Source organism: Lepisosteus platostomus, chromosome 10, assembly GCF_059453375.1.
Source record: "Lepisosteus platostomus isolate fLepPlt1 chromosome 10, fLepPlt1.hap1, whole genome shotgun sequence".
In the NCBI taxonomy this organism is placed as follows: domain Eukaryota; kingdom Metazoa; phylum Chordata; class Actinopteri; order Semionotiformes; family Lepisosteidae; genus Lepisosteus; species Lepisosteus platostomus.
In genome coordinates, this window is record NC_142620.1 from 7,642,514 (window position 1) to 7,665,803 (window position 23,290).

At 45.9% G+C, this 23,290-nt stretch overlaps 2 protein-coding genes and 1 long non-coding RNA gene across 7 annotated transcripts in view; 1 reads left to right on the forward strand and 2 right to left on the reverse strand.

Moving 5' to 3' along the window:
* Positions 1-11,659, reverse strand: part of LOC148653177 (serine/threonine-protein phosphatase 2A 56 kDa regulatory subunit epsilon isoform) — a 30,038-nt gene extending 18,379 nt beyond the window's left edge. The window contains exons 1-2 of one of the 2 annotated variants that reach the window (XM_088647864.1): positions 11,277-11,659; positions 6,882-7,042 (exon numbers count right to left, since the gene is read on the reverse strand). In XM_088647864.1, the coding sequence (XP_088503990.1) occupies positions 6,882-7,038 (157 nt within the window). In that variant the 5' untranslated portion in view covers positions 7,039-7,042; positions 11,277-11,659. Of the gene's footprint in view, positions 1-6,881; positions 7,046-11,276 lie in introns of both variants that reach the window. The other variant, XM_088647863.1, reaches the window with a different exon arrangement.
* Positions 11,660-11,724: 65 nt separating this feature from the next.
* Positions 11,725-14,771, forward strand: LOC148653178 (uncharacterized). Its single transcript, XR_015941622.1, has 2 exons — positions 11,725-12,053; positions 13,791-14,771. It is a non-coding gene; the product is annotated as an uncharacterized LOC148653178 (long non-coding RNA).
* Positions 14,772-15,417: 646 nt separating this feature from the next.
* Positions 15,418-18,859, reverse strand: wdr89 (WD repeat domain 89). Of its 4 annotated transcripts, none has more exons than XM_088647865.1 (2): positions 18,743-18,859; positions 15,418-17,974 (listed from the first exon to the last, which is right to left on the reverse strand). In XM_088647865.1, exon 2 carries the CDS (start codon positions 17,957-17,959, stop codon positions 16,796-16,798), a length of 1,164 nt encoding a protein of 387 aa, XP_088503991.1. In that variant the 5' UTR covers positions 17,960-17,974; positions 18,743-18,859; the 3' UTR covers positions 15,418-16,795. The 4 variants fall into 4 exon arrangements, with proteins under 4 accessions (XP_088503991.1, XP_088503994.1, XP_088503992.1 ...); XM_088647868.1 differs by having other exon boundaries at positions 15,418-18,084; positions 18,743-18,810; XM_088647866.1 differs by having other exon boundaries at positions 15,418-18,111; positions 18,743-18,797.
* Positions 18,860-23,290: the final 4,431 nt, after the last annotated feature.

Below are 23,290 nucleotides of genomic sequence, written 5' to 3' on the forward strand. Positions count from 1 at the left end.
AAGAGAGCAGCCCAGCAGGCAGAGCAGGCCGGGAAACAGGGAGCCAGGGACCCTTGATGATGGCAGACAAGCAGGCAGAGAAGGCAGGCAGGCTGCCTCTGCCTACAAGAGGCACTGAGTGACGTTTGGAACAAGAAGCAGAAGTTTGTTTTGAGAGTGAAAAAATGGGGGGATAGAAATTGGGAACTGGAACAAACATTCAATCACAAAAAGCAATTCCATCTTTTGCTTCCAAAAAGAAAACTTACACCAGATGAAGACCGTTTTAGACACATGGCCATTTAAATTTAGTTATCTTTTGAAAATCATGAGTGACTAGTGTGTATTCCCCTCTAATTTACTCCCCTAGATAATAACACAAGCTCTGTGCTTTTTTGTGGGAATGGACATTAATTATTAGGGCAAAAGATGAGCAGAGACTGTAAAGGTATTAAACAAAGCAAGACCGCAAAGTAACTACATGAGGCGCTCACGGTATGTGAAAACAAGGTTTTTTTTCATATCAGCATATTCTATTACTATAACTCAGAATAACCTGTCCAAACCAATCCAAAAGTAAGATCATTTACTTTGGGGGGAAAACAAATGTGGAAATACTTTACTCAAACTCAACCGGAAAGGAATACCTATCAAACAGCAGCATTTTTACAAGGGCAATTCTCTGGTTTATCATATTATATGAAATCATGGTATCATAACTGTAGCTTCCTCTTCCCAGAGACAGCTGAACCAATTTCTGTATCAGCTGGCAATCTTGCTTTGCCTCACTGGTACATTATCTTCATTCTGGGAATCCTTTGGTTAAGATGCTGGATTACTTTCTGAACATACCAGATTTTCCCTTTAAGTAGTGACAATTCTGTTCTAGGTCAGTGCATTGAAATATCATTGAAAGATTTTATCTTCCAATGGATAATCAGAAGAGTGGCCCACAAGCACTGTACCTAACCCGGCCAAGAAAACAACCCCGTGTAATGGGAGGAACTGTCAGGATTAATACTGAGCAAGTCAATTTAAAAGGCTGTGCATCAGCAGCCTTTCATAATACAATACAGAGCTACTGTAGTATTGACAGCTGTCAAAGTGTTTCTCCACCACCGCTGGGGCGACAGGGAGGTGTGAGGTCATGGGTAGGGTCCTGACTGGCCACCCTTTCCCCCTTACCACATTTCTTATGAATACAGACCTAACAACACCCTGACACAGCTGCTGCCACAGAAGAGCGGCATCTCCCTTGGCAGACAGCGCAATGGAGAAGAGCTGGAACCGTTAGACCACTGAGAAACATTGTGATAGCTCTGCGAAAATCTCTTCGGAGCCGGCTGCCTCCTTTCTTGCCTGGCCATGAATTCTGCAGCTCCGAGACCCAGACAGAGAAGCTATGAGAATGAGAAAGTCACCGTGGGTGAGAAAACCCACAGCGCAAAAGGTTAAAGGTCAGCCAGTAAAGAGTCCTTCTGTCGGGTTAACGTAACGTATAACGTAACGGATTTTTACAAATCACTGTCTCAGGAAGGCTGGAAGTATCGCCAAGGACACCAGTCATCCTGCTTTCTCATTTTTCTCCCCCCTTCCCTCTGGTAAGCGTTATAGGATCATAAAGGCACGTACGTCCCGGTTAGGAGACCGTTTCTTCCCGCAAGCTGTTAGATTACTGAACTCTACCCCAACTCTGGCTCACTCTGATGTGTTTTTTTTTTCTAAGATGTATGTTATTTAACTTGTTGTTGTTGTTGCTGCTGCTGCTGTTCTGTGTTTATGTTTTTGGTGTTTCCTTAATGTCTTTTTATTCTTTGTATTGGAGCAAACATGCACATACGCATTTCACTGCACTTGTGCATATGAAAATAAACTGAACTGAAAGCTTTCATTTCAAGTTCCTGATCTCACACTTAACCAGCAGAGGTGACAGTTATATCAGCTCAGTGACCATTATGTGACCACCATCCAGAATCCACCACAAGTTCCTCTTTCCACTGTTTATGTTGATGGATGGCTCACTACCCTCAGTGTTCAGATATACCATTTCTCAGACCTGAGCTGCCACCAAGCACAGTCCCACCAGTTCGAGTACAGATCTGTGTGCGTAGGGTGTCAGGACACGCCAAGCACAGCCCTAACTCACCTCTTCATAACTTAAATAGCTAAATCACCAAAGTGACAACAAAACTCTGACTCTAGGTCACATGGATCCTACCAGTCATTCTGCTCAAAATCGAAAGTTTGACCCTGATTGATCTTTCACCTTCACTGCTACTCATCACTGTGCTGCAACCTGCAAAAACCAGACTCCTGTTATTGTCATTAATGTTGATGTGATGCAGGTTCTACGGCTTTAAGGTAACCAACACAAACAGATGGGTGGGTACATTGTAAAACTAAGAAGACAGCCATTCCAGACAGGTACAACAAAGCCCAAATGAAAGTTCTTCAAAACTGTGCGAAGCTTGGGACGATAACACAGAAACACAAAGTGTGAACAGGAATACAATGGGCCCGTCGGTGAAGTGCGAGCCAGGTTTTGTCGATACTCAGGTCTAGTCACATTCCACGCGCGTTTTCAGTTCTCTCTCTATTGAAGCCTCCCGGAGTACAAGGCTTCCCGACTCTCTCAGATTTCCTGCTTCAACTTGCAGAAACGGGAGCCCACTGGCTGAATGGCACTGTCATCCCGACAAGAGCTAGACTCCCTTTTACCCCGGGGAACAATAAAAGACTTCAGTGTCTGAGGACAGAAAGAAAGGAATTTCCTCAACACATTCTTGTATTGTTAAGCATGGTACAGAACAGTTTTGCTTATGTGTGATGCTGGTTCCACGCAGAAGGCTCTGGGTGTTGTCTGATCTTTACTATGAGCTCAGACATGAATCCGAGGTGAGTGTAAAACATTGCTGGGAAGCCCACAGCCAGTACCTCCTGTATAGCAAGGTCAGAGGTGACAGAGCTCAGGGCTGGCTGAGGGAGAATAAAGACGAGCATTGAAATCAGTCTGGCTCCCATTTGGGACTGGTCTACTTTGTTTCTATATTATGGAGCATCTTTACAGACAAATCACACACACTTCGCCTGGCCTAGGGCAGTTCAGAGGAAACTCTGCTCTCCACCCCTGACACCAAAACAAGACAAAAACATTAGCAGTAGTAGAAGCATCTATTATTTTCTTTATAAACAGACCATACAAAAAGGTGAGGAGCCGCACATTCCCAGGACTGCTTATTTAAGAGTCACTTTAGGCATTTTAAATGATTTTGCTTAATTCCATAAAATTAGTAGCTTTTCTTTCTTGTAAAATTAGCATGCTCAACTTATTTTATGTACGTCCTCCTGTGCGTTTGAGGAAGGGAAAAGAGAGACTAGGACTGTAAGAGGGCCCTGCAACAGAAAAGCTATTAACCATGGATATGTCCAGAGATTTTTCAGAGCCACACACAGTTCTGTTCATGTTGTGCTTCTAATAAAAGTCTAATAAGAACATCATGAAACATTTTTGCACTTTATCGCTGAACATAATTTCTACTTTGGGTAAAATGGGCATCTACTCCTGTCACGGTGGAGTCGGCAGTTGGTCCTCAGTATCCTGGGGAACCTGCTGTAGTTTGGACTGCATGTAGGAAGAGGTTCCTTTGAATTTGCCCACTGTGTCCAACATAGGAACTGAGCCTCAGTGTAGCTGTCTCTGATTACACAACACAGACACCAAATACGTATTTTATTTATTTCTGAGGGCATGACAAAGGTTTTACGCAGATAAAGGACAGATGACTGTAGCAATCTATACAGTTCTGGCCCTGAAGATGAGCTCAGAGATCCACTTAGAACAGCACAGTAATATCCTTCCTGGATACAATGCCCATTTCTTTCAGATGCAGAAGATCAGCCTACAGTATCACCATGGCCAGGCAGTTTATGTACAGAAAATAACCCATCATTGTTATCTCAATCGCACATTTGTTTATAGAAAAGCAATGTGGAATCTACAAAGCACTGCTCAATCTACTAAAACCACAGTTCATAACTTGCATCTCCGAACACCTGCACACACAGAAAAAGCAGACGTTTTACTAGTTTAGGAGGTGGTTGCAGTGCGTTTTTGCTTTCTGCTGGAGAAAAGGCACTCAGACCAAGTGACAGTGAAGACGTTTTCTTCCTTCTGGCCCACCAGACTGAGAGCAGGAGGAGGTAGCAGGTCAGACAGCAGCACTGTAGCCGACACAGCAACTTTCACACTAAACACAACCAACTTCCCAGCCCTGCACACTTCACTGCCCCCAGACTGCTTGGGTCCATTAAAGACAGGCTAAAAACAACAACGCTAATAATACCAATGCCTGTTTTCCTTCAGCCTTCCTCTTGCTTGGCTATATAAACAGTATCCTTAGAACTACAGTACTGCTCTTCAAAAACATGACAGCTACAGAACTGGTGAAGTCTCTGTACTGACACTGTACCAAGCTGCAAAGGTATCTGCTTTATAGCAGAAGAAGAATGGCTCATTTGTCTATAAAGAGCAGAACAATAAATAAGTGAAATCAGTACAAACGTTATGCTATACTTATTTTTGACAGCTCCCAGTGTAAATGCATCTTCAGAGAGAATGTGGATTTACTACAGTACCAGATCAGAGACGGTGATACCAGACCAACTTGAACCTTGCCGTTGGACACCAGCACAGGCTATTTCCTTCTCAAATTTATTTCCAACCCAGGTTTCCACATAAATGCAAACCGCCCTTCCTGCAAGACTGTTCCGAACTGTGTGTTACCAAAGGCATGCCCTGCGATCCGGACGCCATCAGTTAAAACCACCCCTGAACCTCCGTCCCCTCGCCACAAACACCCCGAGCCCAGCTGTCCGAGCCTTCCTGCTCCGGGGATGCAGAGATGAAGGATTTCCAGTTTTGATCATACAGAAATGCCGAAGCCTGAAAGACATGGACTGGAGTTTTTCCCCCATTCGCTCGGCAGTCTCCAGCCTTTTCCCTTTTCAACCCTCTTTCCAGGAGGAGGCTTCTGGCTTATGCTATTTGTGGCGCTCCTGCAGAATGCACTCTAGGAATGATGGTGCTTAATTATCTGGGCCAGTATTATTGGCTCTTTTTTTCTCTTCTCAGCTTTTGTTTTCTTTAATCCCCTATTTACAAACCCAAAATGTTATTCAGGTCAATTCAGCAGCTGCAACCTTTGCACCATGCAAGGATGTGCATCACACACGCTGTCCTCTGCTGCGCAGCCAGTCAGAGCTGGGCTGTGCGAAGGGCAGCACACACACACACACACACACACACACACACACACACACACACACACACACAGCGGAGTGAACGGCAAGAGGAGGAGGGGTGCAGCTTTCACTATAAACATTTCACGCTCACAGGTGCCAAGCAGGTTTGAGGAGTCACTTGCGTGGCGAACCAAGGAGAACTCAACCCCACCAATTCTGAAGGCACCTTTCAAAATCTACACCACTGCTTGGGTGGGAATCAGCCACACAGTCTACTTATGGCGAGGTACTGCAGCCTGGACTGTAGGGATGGACCCACACTCTGATCAAGCTCCTTTGCAGCTTGAGCTACTCAAGAACCACCCGCTGCTTTGATCTTGCCTCTTGAAATGTCTTGCGTTTTTACCTCTTCATAAGGATTTTAGTTAACCATCAGCTGATTATTTTCCAAAAGGTTGATCTGATCTAGGAACCACCTTCGAAGCCCCCTTGCTCAGCTCTTCCGTTTAGTAAGAGTGCTGCTGCAGAAGAGGAGACGGAGCCCCTGGGGCAGACTTGCCGAGTCAGGAGGAGAGCGTCATGGGACAGCGCGAACACTGACCAGCCTTCACATTCCCACTGCACTCCCCCTGTCTGTCCCCATTTAGGATGAACTCAGGGCCAGTCACAATGCCTTTAGTTAAATATGCAAGATAGAAAATTAGCATTGTCACATGATTTTTGCATGATATGATTTTCATTCAATTATACTTCTGCCGGAGCCGTGGTAGTTCAGATGACTAGCTCCTAACCGGAAGGTCCCGGGTTCAATCCCAGGTAGGGGCAAGCGATGGAGCTTGCTCTAATTCCTTCCTAGATAGCTCCCAGGTCCACTCAGCCTGCTTTCCAAATGAGTACCATGGGGTTAATCCTTCTGGGGGTAATAGGCAGGCCGGAGCGTGATGCTGACCACATCACCTCCACCTCCAGTGTCGGATGGTCAAGATAAATGGTGCCCTTGCCACCCATTCCCCATGGGCCTTTATGGCCTGAAAAGGGGGCCTAACCTACCTACACTTCTGCCAAAAATGTTTCCCTAGCTGGAATCTGCTGGAGAAGCCAGACCAACTCCCTTCAATAATGCAGGACCAAAACCCACGTCAACAGTTTCAGGATGAAGAAAAAAACATGGAAGCAAGAAAACCAGAAAACCTCATTAGAGCTTCTGCCACTTAAAGCTCTGCATTTCCCCCCCAAAGACATTCAAAAAGTGGGCTCTTAGCTTGCGTACCTTCCTGGCTCTTGGTCATCGGCAATCGGCAAAAACGCAGGGGAGCACAATACCGACACCCTGGTGCACACAGTTAGGACTTGTCGGATTTCTCCCACATTCTTAACCGCAGGGTGTACATCGGCAATGTGGAACAACATTTTTTTAGAATAATGAAAAACGTAATTTAGCATCACAAAGTGTCTAGTACACACTCCCTTTACATTTGAAAGACACAGGACAGCAGACAGCTGTAGGCGCTAGGTGATGACTGATGTCATTCCATCCACAGAAATATTTACCCCAAACCCTGTCTCTCTCCAGAAGCATTCCGATTCTTGCTAAAGTGTCTGGAAGTGATCTTTTCCCTACAGGTGCTGTGTATTTTGCGTTGGGCACGCCTGCTCCTTACCTTTCAGCAGAGGCAGAGGGGTGAGCTCGATGGGTTTGCCCTGAGATCTGAACTGGGAGGAACTCTGCGACCTCTTCTGTTTGGCCTTCCTGACAGACTTCCGAGAAAATCCGTCCACTTTGTCGACTGATGGAGGCGTAGTGGCTGCTGAGGACATATCCCTGCTAAGCGAGAGAACAAGGAAGTTGTTCACACAACACACAATATGGAGATAAAATCAATAATCCGCTTCTGTGCAAACTGGATGCAGCAACCCTTTGCATACGGGGTTTGTTTTTCTTTGTTCGCCCAATCTTGCAGCCATCTGAATGTAAAAAAGGCAGATTTATAAGGATTCTCACACCTATAATGACAGTACAAGTGACAAAAGTGCACTGCGTGTTCTATAACAGTAATGAAATAGGTTAAAGACAGACAACTAGAACATGGATAATTTCACCTATTGTTAAATATATTACGAGTAAAAACAAGCTGACAGAATCTTAAGTAGGAATACAGGGAAAGAAGGAAAGTTCAGTCCTTACTCATCTTTCCCCAAAAGAAAGAACCTGTGTCTTCCTGAGCAGGCCTATACCCAATGAATTTGCCTGTTATGTTGAACTAGGCTGAGCCAATACATTCACACTGCAGTAGTGCAGTGCCCACACTTCGTGAGACATTTAAGCAAACTCTGGTACACAACACCTCTGCTCTACAGACACGACTGTCCCTGATTACCAAAAACTGTACTGAAACAAATGCGCCAATTCAAATGATCCAAAAACGAATCCTGATGGACTAAACTGTAAATTTGGGTTTTAAGAAACTTTACCAGAGATTGAAGTGTCATTTTTTACTACAATAATTATTTTGGGGGTATCCTCAGATTAACCAAACTGTGATAATATCCTAAAGGTCGTCTCCACTTTACCATTTAAAATCCCTGGCCCCCACAGATGCACAGCTTAAGAGACAGCAGTTTCATCTACTGTGTAAAAAGCACAACGGGCTCTGTCCTGTTATTGCTGCACAAACTCTCTCGTCACTGTGGAGAGCTGAAGAGTGAATTCATTAACCTGTGGCCAAGGCATGAAATTCAAAGCTACATTCAAATCAACAGAAAGCAACAGTGACTAGTCCTAGGATACATATTTTGCAACATAATGCATGTAATAACCTCCAGACACAGAAAGTGCTCTGCAAACTTTAAATGAATTATTATAAAACGCATTAATTATGCATTAAATATGAATGCCTGGTTAAAATTACTACTAGCTACGCCCAGCTATGTGAACAGTATCAGCAGTACAGAAGTAGCCGTGAAGACAGTGGGCTTGCAGCAATTCTGTTTGGCAAATGTGCACCAGTTCTCGACCAGTGTGCTGTCCTTACATAATCAGCCAGATGACATCTATCAAGGGAAAGGGATTAGGCACAGGCAACAAGAGGCTTCAACCCTCTGAGAGCAGCAGGAAGTCAAAAAGCATTATCATAGCTAGTTGGAAGCTCTGGTTATTTGATCACACCGTCGAAGAACACAAACTGGGAGTTCAGGTTAACTACCTACTGCAGCAACAATCAGGAAGGTTGTATTGCATGTATCAGTTTCGCGAGTCCAGGATGTGCAACGCAGATGTGTGTGAGTGTCGAGGGGCTAGGAAGAGGACACACCTCTGTTCCTAGTTGACTGGAATAGAGTACCTGCTGTCAGGAGTCAGCCTAGCATGAAATGAGACATGGTCCTTCCCCTGCCCTGTCACCTCTGCAGCTGTGCCTGCATGGGCAAAGATGCACATTACGTCTGCGACTCTTCTGAAATCTCCCTCTGCAGAGGACGGGCTGGAAACATGGAGCTACGACACAGTCTAGTGGAGCACCAATCTTCAGAGTTTAACTGTGGGACTCCGTTCAGGATTCAGACTGGGAACCACAATGTTTCCACAACAGACAGCACTGTTTGGAAGAGCCTGGTGCTCATGTTCCCAGCTTTCGCCCTGATGGTCTGCAAGGTATTAAGACTCAAGATTAACTACAAACACGGGAAACAGTATCACTCTCGCCTTGGATGAAATATTCCAAAGACTGCATCAAGAATGTCATACTGTTCCTGAGACATCAGATGTGTGCATGTGATATGTTTTCTAACAGACACACTTAAGCTGCTTAATATATATAGGATTCTATAAGATATATAGGATGGTAGCTCTGAGCAGACATACATCCATCTCTGGAAGTGCCAATTGTCTTCAAAGAGCATTATGTAATCATACTTGGCCAGAATCATTATACCAGCAGGGCAGACATTCACATTTCTCCAGTACCCACTAATTGTAAAATGCAGCAGTAAGACACCTGGTTGTTTGTGGACAGCAGGCAATTTCAGAGGTTAAGAGTACTGCAGATTAATCATGCGGTCTTAAATAACGTTGTGTTTATGACGCAGACAGAGCCTGAACCTTTAAAGTTCAGAATTAACAGGAGAACATGCCGACGAAACCAAATGCAATTTGCGATAACTCTGCGTTGAAGAGAGGTAGTGGGACGCCACCTTTCCAAGGATCCAAAGATCTTTCACAAGGCAGGTGTGCAGCTGGAAAAGAACAAGCAATCGGTCAGCTCTGCTTCTCTTTGTGCTGGCCTGTTGAGTGGACTTGTGACCAGGAAGCAGGACTGGATTTACACTCACACTGATCATGTACACCTGCCTATCCCAGCCCAGGCTTCCTGAGTTTAAAATAATAAAGAGAGCTTCAGGCAGGTTGATCAGGAGAGCATGCATGCACAGCATCTATTATTAATTGAAGATTAATAGCCACCCCAGCATGGTCACCAGAAGCAGACATATGGCTGACATCCTCCGAATCCCCTGCTGCACAGCTCGCTGAACACAGGAAGGGCTCAGAAGGCAACCCGATACCTGTCAACCCACGGTCACTCGGAAGGCGACCTCTCCACGCTCTTCACTAGGGTACAAGGGAAGACTTCACGAAGGCGTGTAGTCCGCCACCACGCAAGCAATACGCGAGATGATTTGGAGGCTACTGCGGGGGTAGTTCCTCCCAGTCCTCAAATTGTGGTGAAGGCGATTCCCAGTTCATTTTTCGACACGTTAAAACGCCTGGAGTGTTACATTGTGCTTCGCGCTTGGTGTTTTTCGACTTTCTCTTTCTCTGAAACAGCTGAGCAGTGCGCTGAAAAAAAATCCGTGTGGTTCGGCACATCAGGCGGAGGCAATTATAATTACAATAGTGAGTAAAATCAGGTGCACGGTAGGCGATGAAACCGCCTGTTCCGCATTCCCCCGATCAAGGGCTTCAGGTTTTTTAAAACTTCTACGGGAATGACGGTGAATACAGATTACAACCACGGTGGATGCTCTTCACCTCTCCGCCGTCACATAGGTGCGATAAATGACCACTTCTGAACCCTGATCGCAAAATATACAGCGGTAGCGATGAGAAACAACCCCCCCCGCCGTCTCCCTCTCCGCCACCACACTCCCAAAAACACATACATATACATACCCAGGTTATCGTGTGACCCTCGTAAATAACCTGAGCCCAGCTCTCAGATACAAACAGCGAAGTGCTCTGCAGCACCCGAGAGAGGGATCTAGGGATCAAACCGCAAGTTCAGCATTTTTCTAGGTGCCGATGCCCTTTCCGTCCAAGCATCAGAGACGCTTTTTTTTTCTACTTTCAATGCAGAAACCATTCATTGCAACAATCCCCCACCCACCCACCCCACACACTCCGCCGGCTGGTTTCTCCTCCCGGAACACAATTCTCCCCGGGAAACTTTGCTACCCGGTATACCGCCGCCACCGCGCCTGTCAACTCGCCCTGCTCCAGCAAGCGGGCCACCCCGCGTCCCCACACCCGTGCGGAGACGGGTGACATTTCCGCCAGTCGGCGAGGGGCTGCCCGCTGCCTTGAGGCGATCCGTGTCCCTGCTCTTCCTCCCGCCCCGGGCCTCTCTCCCTCTCTCTCACACTCACACACACACACACACACACACACACACTCTCCGATCGCGGTTCCCAGCGATCCCCCCCGCCGGGGTGGGCTGATGAACTCTCCGGTACCGGAGTGCCGCGAAAAAAGGCGGCTGACTGGACAGGCCTACCCACAGCAGCCCCGTGTAATCCAAGTGGATGTTCTGCCCAACTAGTGCTACAGACGCGGAATTCATCTAAACACAAAATCCCACATACGTTCAATTTAACTTAATTACATAAAACCTTCCGTGTTGCAAATGAGTTTTTTTTTGGGGGGGAGGGGGGCAGATATCTTTTAATTCCAGTTTTGCTTCATTACGTGAATACCGTGACACCGAAGACAGGATCCCACTCGTTTCCTATCTACAACCGTGGGGCACAAACGGCAGCAGACGTTAAGAAACCGTGTCGTACTTTACCTTGATCCTCTGGATACAGGAGCGGAGATGGCGGTGAGGAGTGACCCCGGTTAGCAGTGGTAACACTTGGATGTGTTCAAGTCCAGTCTAATCAGCCTCCTCCAGCAGCGGCAACAGCAGAACAAGCTATCTTGGCCTTTTTCAGACAGCCAAACCCACAAGCACCTTTTACCTTCTATCGAAATAATCCTCCGAGTCCCATCAATAACAAAATCCGGATGAGTAAAAAAACGGAACGAAATGAATCACATTCCCTGATTAATGACGGAATCGCCAGCTTGCGGGGCACCTCTCGGCTTTTTGGTTATTTTTCTTTTGACTGTAATTTGGGGCAATCTCTCTTCACCCTATTGTCAATATTACTGGGCTGAGTCCATGGCACACATAACACAAGCACAACCTAACCTGCCGCAAGGCCATGGCCCACGAACCACAGCCATTGGCCAGTTTGAAGCGGAGGCGGAACGCGATTGGTCCTCTTGACGCGTCCGTCAATTTTTTTTCCGAGCACAGACGCTCCTAGAGAGATGAATAAGTAGCCTAGGTTGGAGTGCAACCGACTAGGAAGGAGATTGGGTAGGAGCGAAGGTGGAAAATTCCCCGTATGGAATGAAGCTAAACCTGCTCTGAGAGCCCTACCTCTGTCGTGCCGTACTCTGCTGTACCGTCCCACTGGTGCGACAGTCACGGAGGGGGACTTGCTAAATTATCCTGGCTCCGCTGAAGTGGAGAAGATTACTAAGTATGTCATCGTAAGTAATGCCAAAGACTTCTGAAGTAAGTGTAAAACTTAATAATAATAATAATAATAATAATAATAATAATAATAATAATAATAATAATAGTTTTAGCATTATTGTCATAAGTTATCTTGAGCATTTTATTAACACTGAGAAAATCAAACTTGTATATACAGGTACATGCTAAATCTAACCCAAGAGATGAAGTGGATTTAATTTAAAAAAAGTTGTCTCTCAAACGACATTTTCTTTTTATCTGCCGTTTTATCCTTTTGTGCGTGCGGGGCTTTACCATACCAATCTGGAGGGTGTGGCAGTGGGCGGCAGTGGGTTTTTTTTGCCCAGGACTCTGGACAAAACGGGTCTACGAGTTCAAATTCTTGGTGAGACGCTGCAATTGTGCTCTAAAGCAAGACGGCTCGTTTAGAGTGGTCTAGATTAACCCAGAATTCAGATTCACAGTAAGGGGCAATATCATGTTTTTAACACAATAGAAAGCAAGTCCTGTACAATTTTGTCAGTGCTGTTGATTAGTATTAAATTATTGGCAAAGTAAAAAACCTCGGAACTATGTCTGAAAAGGAGACTTTAACGTACTGGGAACTACAACATGGAAACAATGGTCATATGATGATATGTGATGTTAAAGGTCCCTGTCTCCTCCTTTAGTATTGAGAGTTTGTTTGTTCACTGATTCCACGCCCCTTGAGTGAAATTCAGACCCGATCGTACACTGAAACCAAAAGGTCTTGAGTGTGAACAGGCCACACGACATTTCTCACTGTCGGGGGCAACTCAACTGTCTGTTTACTGGTACTGCAGTCGAGTGTGTGTTTTGATCGCAGACAAACTTTCACCATAGTGTCTATCAGACATAAAGAGGAGAAGGTCAGATTCAAGCTGACTGATAAGAAGAAGGAAAAAACCCTGTCTTATTCGTAGCCTTTCATATTTTCTTTTTGCGTGTGTAGTCATTAACTCAAGAAGTAAGAAGGCTTCATAGCCTTAAATACAAAATGACAGATTATCATGGATTATGGGCTCAGGCAAGATTATCACCTAGAAAATTGCCCAAAGTAAAACAGTTCTGTAGATTTCTTTTGTAAATATTTGCACTGCACATACAGAGTAAAGTAGTGTCGCATGCACTTGTCAGAACAGATCGCTACGTGTTAATTGTAGAGTTTATACAGGTAATTGCATGTAGTAATAATAATCGCTTACACGTATATAGCGCTTTTCTGGACACTCCACTCAAAGCGTTTTACAGGTAATGGGGACTCCCCTCCACCACCACCAGTGTGCAGCCCCACCTGGATGATGCGACGGCAGCCATAGTGCGCCAGAACGCTCACCACACACCAGCTCTCAGTGGGGAGAGCAGAGTGATGAAGCCAATTCATAGAGGGAGATTAATTTGGCCAGGACGCCGGGGTTATACCCCTACTCTTTTCGAGAAACGCCCTGGGATTTTTAATGACCACAGTCAGGACCTCGGTTTTACGTCTCATCCGAAGGACATGTGACCATAGTGGTTAGGGCTGTGGACCGGGATGGAGAACCCCGAGTCTAGATGATAGAAAAAAAAAGACAGGTACGTTTCTTTATTTTAGAGCTGCTTGCTTCTCTTTAAAAAATGGACTAAAATGAATGCTGTTACTTTGGTGAGCAAGTGAAACATTTTTTTGTGAAACATTTTGATGGCCTGTGTTTTGCCTGTGACATTGGTCAGATGAGTATGTTTGTCGCTAGCCTTTCAGCATCTGTTTTTCAGCGTCCAGCTTTCTGTTAGAGAAACACCCCTACAGCCAGCGCAGCACAGCTCAGCCTCTGGCCTGTGTACCTTTTCTTGGGGTCTCCACCCTTGCCGCTCCTGCCCTGCCAGTTCGTCCCTCACCGCCTGGGCACGAACCCGGGTCTCTGGCGTCACGCAAGAGGGATCTTGCCAGCTGAGCTAAAGGAGAACTCCCTCAGCCCGAGCGGCTGAAATCCCTGTTATACGCAGGGGCGTATTCGTTACACCTGCTCTGGTGATCTGTATGTTGCTACTCTTCACATGCTAACCTTTTCTGAGCCACATCCAGCATTCTGAATCAATACGCCTCAATATAAAAGTAAAGTATTCATTTGTGCACACCACAACAGCACTTTCATTTTGTTAGCAGATCTAATTTATTTCCCAGAATGCAATCACATGCTGCTACAACAACTGGAGTGTGTGTGTGGGTGGTCAGTGCAGCTGCTCTGGAACAAATGGTGATGCTGCCTAATGTGTGATATTGCTTAAATTGTCTTGGTGCAAGTTCAAGGGGCTTACATATTCTTTTACGGTGTGTTACACTCTTAAAGATGCTTCATTCTTCTAGGGAACCCATCTCAACGCTGTGTGCGTTATTAACCAGTGCTGTCATGATGTGAAGGATTAAAAGCCTCCATCCCCAAAGTCAGCATGCGCCTACTGCATTGTGCTTGTGTTATGTGCAGGACAGTGTGTCTCTGGCGATTCCAGTTCATCTCTCCAGCCTTGGTCTCACCGCTGGAACACTTCGCCCTGATCTTCACTAGCAGTAACCAGAGGTGTTTCTTCGAAACAAGTAGATAACGTGTGTTATACTAGATCAGGGTCTCTAGCCTTGGTCTTGGAGAGCCCCAGTCCAATTATCCTTATAGATCACTCTAAATCTTCTGTTATCTTAAAGATGAAGAATGCATGTTGCTTTCCATTGATCAATAAAGCAAGTCATGTTTGAGTGAAGGAACACTGGTCCTTGATGGCTGATGAAGTATTTGTATTTTCTTTCCAAATGAGCTCTACATTGAACACACCACCTGTTTAATCATAGTTAAACCGTTCCGGGGTTTTATAAATAGATGAATTAGGGGTTACCTAACATACCTATCCAGGACCAGGACTGGAGACCCCACTGCTAAATTCCCCTTCTTTTTTTGCTTAGGCTGGTTGCAGGTAAAGATTATTCAAAATGTTTCACAACTGAAGAAAAAAATTGCAATTTCATATTGTGGTACATTAATGCAGTGAGACTTATATAGGTATTTAAAGGCAACTGTAATCGGCTGTATGGACCATCCCAGCAAAAATTCAGTGTCCTGGCTTCTTTCAAGAAATGGCTGGATAAGACCCTTGCAGTCATGAGAAACTAATTACCAAACAAGCTGGATAATGCAAATGGCCTCTTCTCGTTTGTAATTGTTTTTATCTGGATTAATGCGAGTATGTATGCAATCCATATGAGGGTGCCGGACATGAGAAGGGGTGAGAGAAGGGAGAGAGGGGTCGCATGGTGATGATGTAACCCAGGAAGTGAACATTACTGCTAAGAGAAAGCAAATCATAAGCCAACATGGCAACTTGACTGAAAAAGAGGCATTGCAAAGGGTAAAACCTTTAAGCGTGCTTTTATTTTAGGAAAAAGATGTATAATAACCTGAAGTTAATGAAGTGTATTGCTACTATAGCCATTCAAAAACAACCATGCTCACAGTATTTCATTTGGCTTCTGTGCTGCACAGTAATATTCATCCATTTTTAACGATGACAAATAATGCAGTATGAGTCAAAACAGACAAATGCAGAACAGAGAGCAGCTCGACAGTCCCACTGACTTCAGTGGAAAAGAATGGAGCCATTTCTCCAAATTCCATCACGTACTCATGTTATTTTTTGTTGCAGAACAAACAAAGAACATGGCACCTCACAGGACGTGGTATCTGCCTGACTTTCACAGGAAGTACACTGCTACTGGGATCGCCAAAATAACAGTGTCTGTGTGGCAGAGCACGGAACAGCACACGGCATTAAAACTCCAGTTTGGATGAAATCATTCAAAATACCGTGCAGAAATATGGGTTCAGAAAGGGCAGGTATCATTCTAACTTCTGCATAATCACTAACAGAATGGTCTGAATCCACTGGGAAAGATGCATGAAGCAATTCACCAGCCAGCGGTTACAAATGACCAATCAGGCAGAGTGCACTCTCCTGCTCCTTGGGGAATGTCCAAGCTCAAGACTAGCAGCCCATCCTGCTGAGCTTATCCCAGGCTGTATGCTGCTTGAGCAGACTGAGAATGTGACTGTCCCAGAAGAGGTACTAGCACTTGGCGTGAAGTACTTCTACTCTGCGTGTACAGCAAGGATCTGAACCCACTACCTTTCGATTAGGGCTCCAGAGATTCCTGCCATTGAACCCAGGTGAAGCAGTGTCTGAATGTTTTTTTCCAGTTTTAGGGGTTAAACACATCAATAAGTGTCATTCTCAATTATTTTCGGAATACAGTCTGAAGTATCGTTTTGTACAATTTTATTAACTTCAGTAAATCAGAAACGTGATAAAGACGACTGCTGTTTCTGAACCCCCGTACACCCCATCAACTCCCTGAACGTTCAGTGTTCAAGTCATGCAGGGGCTTGCCTTGCTGTCTCTGCTTCCCCACACATTTTCTCAACCCCTGGGTCTGAAACAGCATCTGTAGAGGCCCATTAGAGGGCACCAGAGTGAGGTCTGGTTGTAGAAAATACAGTCAACCCCCTTAAAGGTTGTAGTTTAAGGGGGATCACCTTCGAGATGCACTGATATGGTAACATACAGCTCTTCGATTCATTCATTACGTATCAGAGGAGAGGCCTTTTCTCATTCACCCTGTACGGTTTACATGGACACATACCCTACAATCCAGGGTGCCATCTCGTCTTAATGACATATTCCTGCTGCGTTTCAAAGGAGCCTCATCTCCTGTCTCACTGGCAGACCGCTATCCCTCATTTCTTCTCCCTCTTGCCACTGCCGATGTCGCAAGCTCTGGCTTTGTGCCGCAGGGCTGGGGCGCTCTTCAGAGAGCTTCTCTTGTCGCTGGACAGCTCCACGGCACCCGGCTTCCACAGCAGCAGCTGGGCATCCTCCCCCCCGGTGAGCAGAGCGCCCCCTTCAGGGTCCCAGTGGAAGCAGCGCACGGTGGCGGAGTGGCCCCCCCGCAGGGCACACACCTGCTTCAGCCCCCCGGGGCCGCAGTCCAGGAGGTGCAGATCCCCGCGGTGCGTCCCGCCCAGGACCAGCAGCTTCTCCTCCGCCTCCAGCCAGGCGCCGCCGATGAAGTAGTCCAGGGGTCCGCCCCCATCGATGGGCGCGGCCTCCCGGGCCCGAGGGGAACTCAGCAGGGTGAGGGGCTCCTCGGTGTCCAGCCGGGCCGTGTCCCACAGGTACACGCCCTCGTCGTGGCTCAGGCACAGCAGCTGGCCGTACCCCCGGCCCGCCCAGCAGACGCGGCTGACCGAGGACTCAGAGTTGCAGGTGCCGAGCAGGGCCTCCTCCTCCGAGCCCCGGCGGATGTCGAACACGTTGACCAGGCCGTCCGTGGAGCCCGAGGCCAGGCGGTCCGGGTCGCGGGGGTGGAAGCGGACCTGGGTGACGTCGTCGCTGTGGGACTCGGAGTACACCCCTAACGGTGCCCCCCCGCCCGCGCCGCTCCCCGCCATCCGGGCGTCCCAGAACACCAGGAAGCTGTCCTCCTCCAGCCGCTCCGTGCCGGCACACAGGACGGCGCCGCTGGGGCTGACGTCGAAGCTGCAGAAGGCGTGCGCGGAGCAGCCCCGGAACACCTGCACCGCGGCCGAGCCGGGGCTGCGCGCGTCCCAGCAGCGCGCCGTGCCGTCGGCGGAGCCGGAGAACAGCAGGCTGCCGGAGGCCGGGGCGAACCTCACCCCGCACACCGGGCCGCCGTGACCGCTGCAGCGCCCCAGCAGCCTCAGCGTGTGGCCGTGGTGCAGCCGGATGGAGCAGTCGGAGCAGGACACGGCGACCAGCTGGTCCGCGGAGCCGGCCGCCCGCTCCGCGCACGCCAGCTCCAGGAGGTAGGTGGGCTCCGCCATCGGCTCCGCTCGCCTGGCGATAGCGAGGGCCGCGAACGCGACCTCCAGTCTTTCCATCCGTCCAGCAGCGAGCTGTCCTCACGGGAGAGGAGGAGGGGAGAAAAGACACACCTGCAGTCAGGACTTCAGCGACACCTCTCCCGTTTCCCCAGGGTGTTCAACATCTACAAACCAGCTCTGCACTGTGGAGACAAGGCAGGCTTCTACAACTGCTGGGGAAGCGGAATCAATTAATCCATTTATGGAACGATACGTGTTTTTTTTTTAATATAGCTGCTCATGTCCAATTAATGCAAGGCAACGCCACAATATGACAACTGGTATCATTTTTTAAAAATCGGTCATTCTAAAAGAATGCGCAGTTCCTTTTTACGAGGAAAATGAGATGAAATTCAAGCAAAAATAAATTCGCGTTTCATGTCTGTTTCAGGCAGGCAAAAGAAAAGTGTTTTCTCGTAATATCGGGGGAATACACTTTGTCAGAACCTGTAATAATTCTGTCAGTTTCTTAGTTTACAGGCCTGCCGGGAAGAGAAAAGTTAATGACCGCATTACCGTGTAAACGTAACACTGGATTTGAAGGATAATATTCAGGGCGTATTAATTTTAGGATCTTTAATCAGTGTTAAAAATAAATTATGTAAACATATCTGAAGGGAAAATGAGAACCCCAAATGCTCTAAAGCGGCATCCACCTTCGTACTCGGGTATTGATGAATAAACCATCCAGAATTATCTGTTAAGTTTCGTTTCAATATGTAATTTTTCTATTTTATGAATCCTATGTCGTTGACTCTAGTGCTAAGAATAATACTTTCTCGAATTAACAGATCTTCCTACCTCCGAACGTAACTTTCTCCTGGATTGCAGTATCTAACTTTCAGCTGATACAAAACACCATGCGCAGTACTCGTGTGTAACACCATCTAAGGTCCCTTAGAAACCCATACTATCTTAAGAACATTTCCGCTTTAAAAAGGTCGTGCTCTATTTTTCTCTTTTTTATAATGGTGGTTGCTCTTCAAAATTTGTTAATTAAATAATGAATGTTAAATCAAATAAGTACCTAAACGTATATGTAAATCGGACTGTCATTAAATACAAGGTAAGGGGTTAAAAATAAGGTAACATGCGAATCCAAACCACCAGAGGGCAGTAAAGCGCTATCTGTTGCCCTGTTCTTGTAGTTCTGCAAACCTAAGCAACTACATTTTATAATGCACTCATAATTCTCAGCTGTTTAGATGTTATGGGGCACTGGAGATTTTCTTTGTTTTGTTCTCAAACTCAAAACTGTGTGCAGTACTGTATTTATGTGCCTTGCGATCATCTGGAGTCTCATCCATTTAGTAGTCTTTAGTAGGTTGACCCCTACCAGGAATAAGTCATGTCTCTGACAATGGATGGATGGACTATTCTGCCCCATGTTGAAAGAATGAACTCACCATAGTAACTAGACACATTAACGCAGACCAACATCTTGCAAGTGGTTTAATTTATTACTCTCCTTTCTTGTTTTAAACCGTAAAATCGTTCTAAATCAACAGTTGATTAGAAGTCCTTATAAGACAACATGTCCAAAGAAACAATATTTCAGGATGTTTTAAAAATACTAAATATTTGTTAGTTGATTGTGGTCTACTTCACGGTGAATGAAGAGATTACTGCTGTCTCTGGCAGACAGTGTTGGCTCTCCTTCTCAGAGGCAGTGTGTCTCAGTCTTGGAGTAGAGCTGTTAAGACTCTGTGGACACAGAGTACAGTCGTAATCCCCTGTGTACCAGCCTGGGCTCTGGTCCTGTGATGAAAGAATCAACACCTACTCACCCTGAGACAACCAAACATCCATGTGTTACTCCAGCCCCTGTGTAACCTCCAGTATTTCTCGGGAGGCTCCTAATTTCTGAGCCTTTCTTGGAGTCTCTGGGTTTTTCAAGAGTTAATCACAATTAACTGTGATCCCAACCCAACAACATAAATAACGTTGTTACACCAAAAGCACCCAGTGATCAAATTTAACGCGCTACCTTTCAAGACCTCTAGAAGGATGATCAGCAACAGATAACCAGAGATCACTTTCAATCAGGTTTTCAAAAACATAGATTGCATTTTCCTGCACAGAGAGATGATGGTCCCTTTAGGGAATTCCTCCTGTGATATACTCTGCTCTCAATCCCCATGTGATACAGTCAGCAAGGTGCATGTATAGTATTCATCCTGGAAGAATATAGCTATTATCTACTTCTTCAGGTGCCTCTAAATGTTGATGGTGATTGTTGATGGTTAATGGTGAAGACAGACGGTACTCTGTACTTTTGTTCCGTAATCACTATGCACACCCTTATCCACCTGCCCCCTACAGAGCAGACCCAGCGCTCTCTCTGAATTTCAGATGCCAGAGGGATCCTTGGAGGACATGAGAATTGAATGTTCGATCTTGTATCCTGTGCTCGGTTCCTGGACTGGGGGCAGGCTGGAATCACAAGGCTGTCTTTGTGAAGAGAACAGAAGACGCCCTGAGGCTGTCTCTGCCAGCTGTCCAGCTGAAATGTGATCCAGGAGGCTCCTATCAGTGAGGCCTGCCCAGGAAAATAGGATATCATCCACACTTTGCTTTTCCTGCTATGGATTGGTCATGGGTGGCTCTAACTTCCTGTACAGCAGGCTTCCTGGTCAAATATTTTTTTGTCAACATCAGGTTTGCATGAACATAAACTAAGTGTGCAAATGACAGAAGGCCAATAGCCCATCTTGCTTGCTTGGTTAATAATAGCCAATTGATCCAAATATCTCAACCAGGCATTTCTTGAAAGAATCCAGGGTACTGGCCTTGACAACATGAAGAAGAGAATTTGCATCGCTGAAGTCCGATCAATACTTTCCGCTACAGCAAATTGTGTGTAAAATCTGTTAAATAAATTAGTAAATGGGTACATTTTTTGGTGAAGTTTAACAGTTGAATGGAGCACGTGTGGAGAAATCTTCAAGGTTTCTGTGTTCTGCTCATTTACGACTGATCCCACAATTACAGTCCTCGATGTGTTCTGTAATTAACCCTGAAGATGAAAGCAGTCAGCGCACCACTCCAGATGTTTCTCAAGAACAGCCCACAGACAGGTTTGGGGAACAGATGTGAACAACCATGGCTTGTGCAGCACTGCATAAAGATACCACAGGCAAAGTAACCACATTCCCAGGGGGAAAAAACGAAATCTGTTCAGATTGAGCAATGCCAATTGAGCTCCCGAAGATTTTTTAGTGTTTGGATTCCTGTAATCACTGAAGGTTAAAATTTCCTGCTGAACTGTTATGAGAATATGTTCCAGTGCTTTATTCTGTATTAGTTCTGGCTGCCTTTCAAGAATATCTTCCTTTCTCTCCCACATGTTTGCACACAGCCTCTTTTCCAGCTTGTGTTTCTGTGTTGCATGGTTTGTCACCAGAGGGAAAAGTGATGTCACAGTTTGTGGGGATCTCTCGTGTGGATCACTCCAGCGCAGTGCTGCATTCCCTGGAGGAAGGTCCTAAAAGCACAGTGCTAGCAACACATGATCCAAATAACAACGGAGACAACTAGCAGGGTGGGGGAGCTAAATCACATTAGCATGTTCACCAAAGCTATACACAGAGCACCAGAAAACATGCCAAGATTTTTGGGGGGATTTTGAGATTCGTTATGCCATTTGGCAGAACTGAATGGAAAGACTTCTGCTCACTGTCACTTATTATTTACCAGAATCGAAACATCAGGGAGGGAGGATAGGGGGCTGGGCTCAGTTCGATGTTTTACATTTTCAGTGGAACGGCAGAAAAAGGTGGATCTTCCCTTGCGTTCCTCCATTTTTCTCTTCTAATCAATGTTTTAATAACAACAGCAGCCTAAAAAAAACTGTTTTAAAAATCTTACACATAGGAAGTGAACCTACTTCTTCTTTTTCTCTTTCCTTGCGTGGCTTAGAAAAAAATCCCCCAGATCATTCCCTTTTCTCTCTTTAACCCCTCAGTTCTCCATTGATCTGAGCTGGATTTCCTCACGCGTGAGCCTGCAGCCCCAGGCTCCGCTCGGTGTTTTGTGATCACAGGGAGACATGGGGAACAGGCTAGAGGCTGGGCCTGGAGCACAGAGACTTGTGGGAAACAGAAACCGGAGGAGAAAAGGAAGAAGGGAAGACTGTAGGGAAAACAGCAGACTCCTAAAGGAGGTCATGAGAAGGGACAGTGGGAAGCCCTGCTGATGAAGACAGCTTTGATCCTCCCGATTCCGAGCTGCTGATCGAAAACATCGCATGAGGGCTTAAGCCGTGAATCAATACGCCCAGCTACGCCACCAGGGAGGAGATTAGTTCATTCTTGGCTCAAAAGTAACAAGCTTGTCTGTGAACCCAAGTACTGAGGGTTTCAGTATAATCTACTAATATGGCAAGTGTTCACTGAACTGTTTCATTGAATCTATTATGGCTCCAATAGGTTGGATGCATTAGCTTCAATCACCACCAACAGCTGCAGCCAACAGAGTGAAAGCCCGTAGATTCCTACTTCCTATTTGGTTTGACCTTATACACAGGAACAGCAGTGGCCTTCCAGGATTAACTATAGGGTTCTGAGACGGCAATGGGCAAAGCGCCGTGTGCAGAAAAGGCCTTAATAACGAGCCACTCGACTGAGCTGACCAGAATGGCTGCCAGTCATCTTCACCTTGTTAATTGGCCTCAATGGTGACGCACCGCAGTGTTATCCATCTAGTAGTGTTTCAACAGTTATCCTTTAAAACTTTATAACTTAAGACGTAGAGCATGACATACGGGCTAAATGAAGTCGGCACATTTTATTACTTTTATTGTCACGACTTCACGCTCTTAGGCAATTTTAAAATGGCTAAATTGGCCCACAAAGGGGAATTACTTTGTTTTCAATTAAGCCTTAACCACTGCTAGCCTGAGTACTGTTGCTTGCCCACCCCACAGAGGCTCGTAAAGATGACGGCAAAAAAAGTTTGAGCTATCAAATGTGATTTACTGAGATCTTGTAATAAGAACACAATTATAAGTGTTTGCATCATGAGACAAATCCTTGCGTTTTTCTTGGTAAGAAACTTATGATAATTATCGATATACAATATTGTGACAAGAAATACTTTCTTCGAATGACAGGATGCTCTTCATTGTGTGTGGATAAATGTGGTGAACTTGGTACAAGTTTATTTTTCTCAGTCAATGATTTTTTTCAAGGGTGAGACGTGTGAAGGAAGCTTTAAAATGAGTTTTTTTTTTGCCATTGCTATTTACCAGGGCTTTAGATTTCAAACTGCTTTGAATCGCCACTGCAGTGCACTGAATAACAGGAACAGCATTGAAGATGGAAGTAAGGGCTGAACTCAAAGCATGTTTTG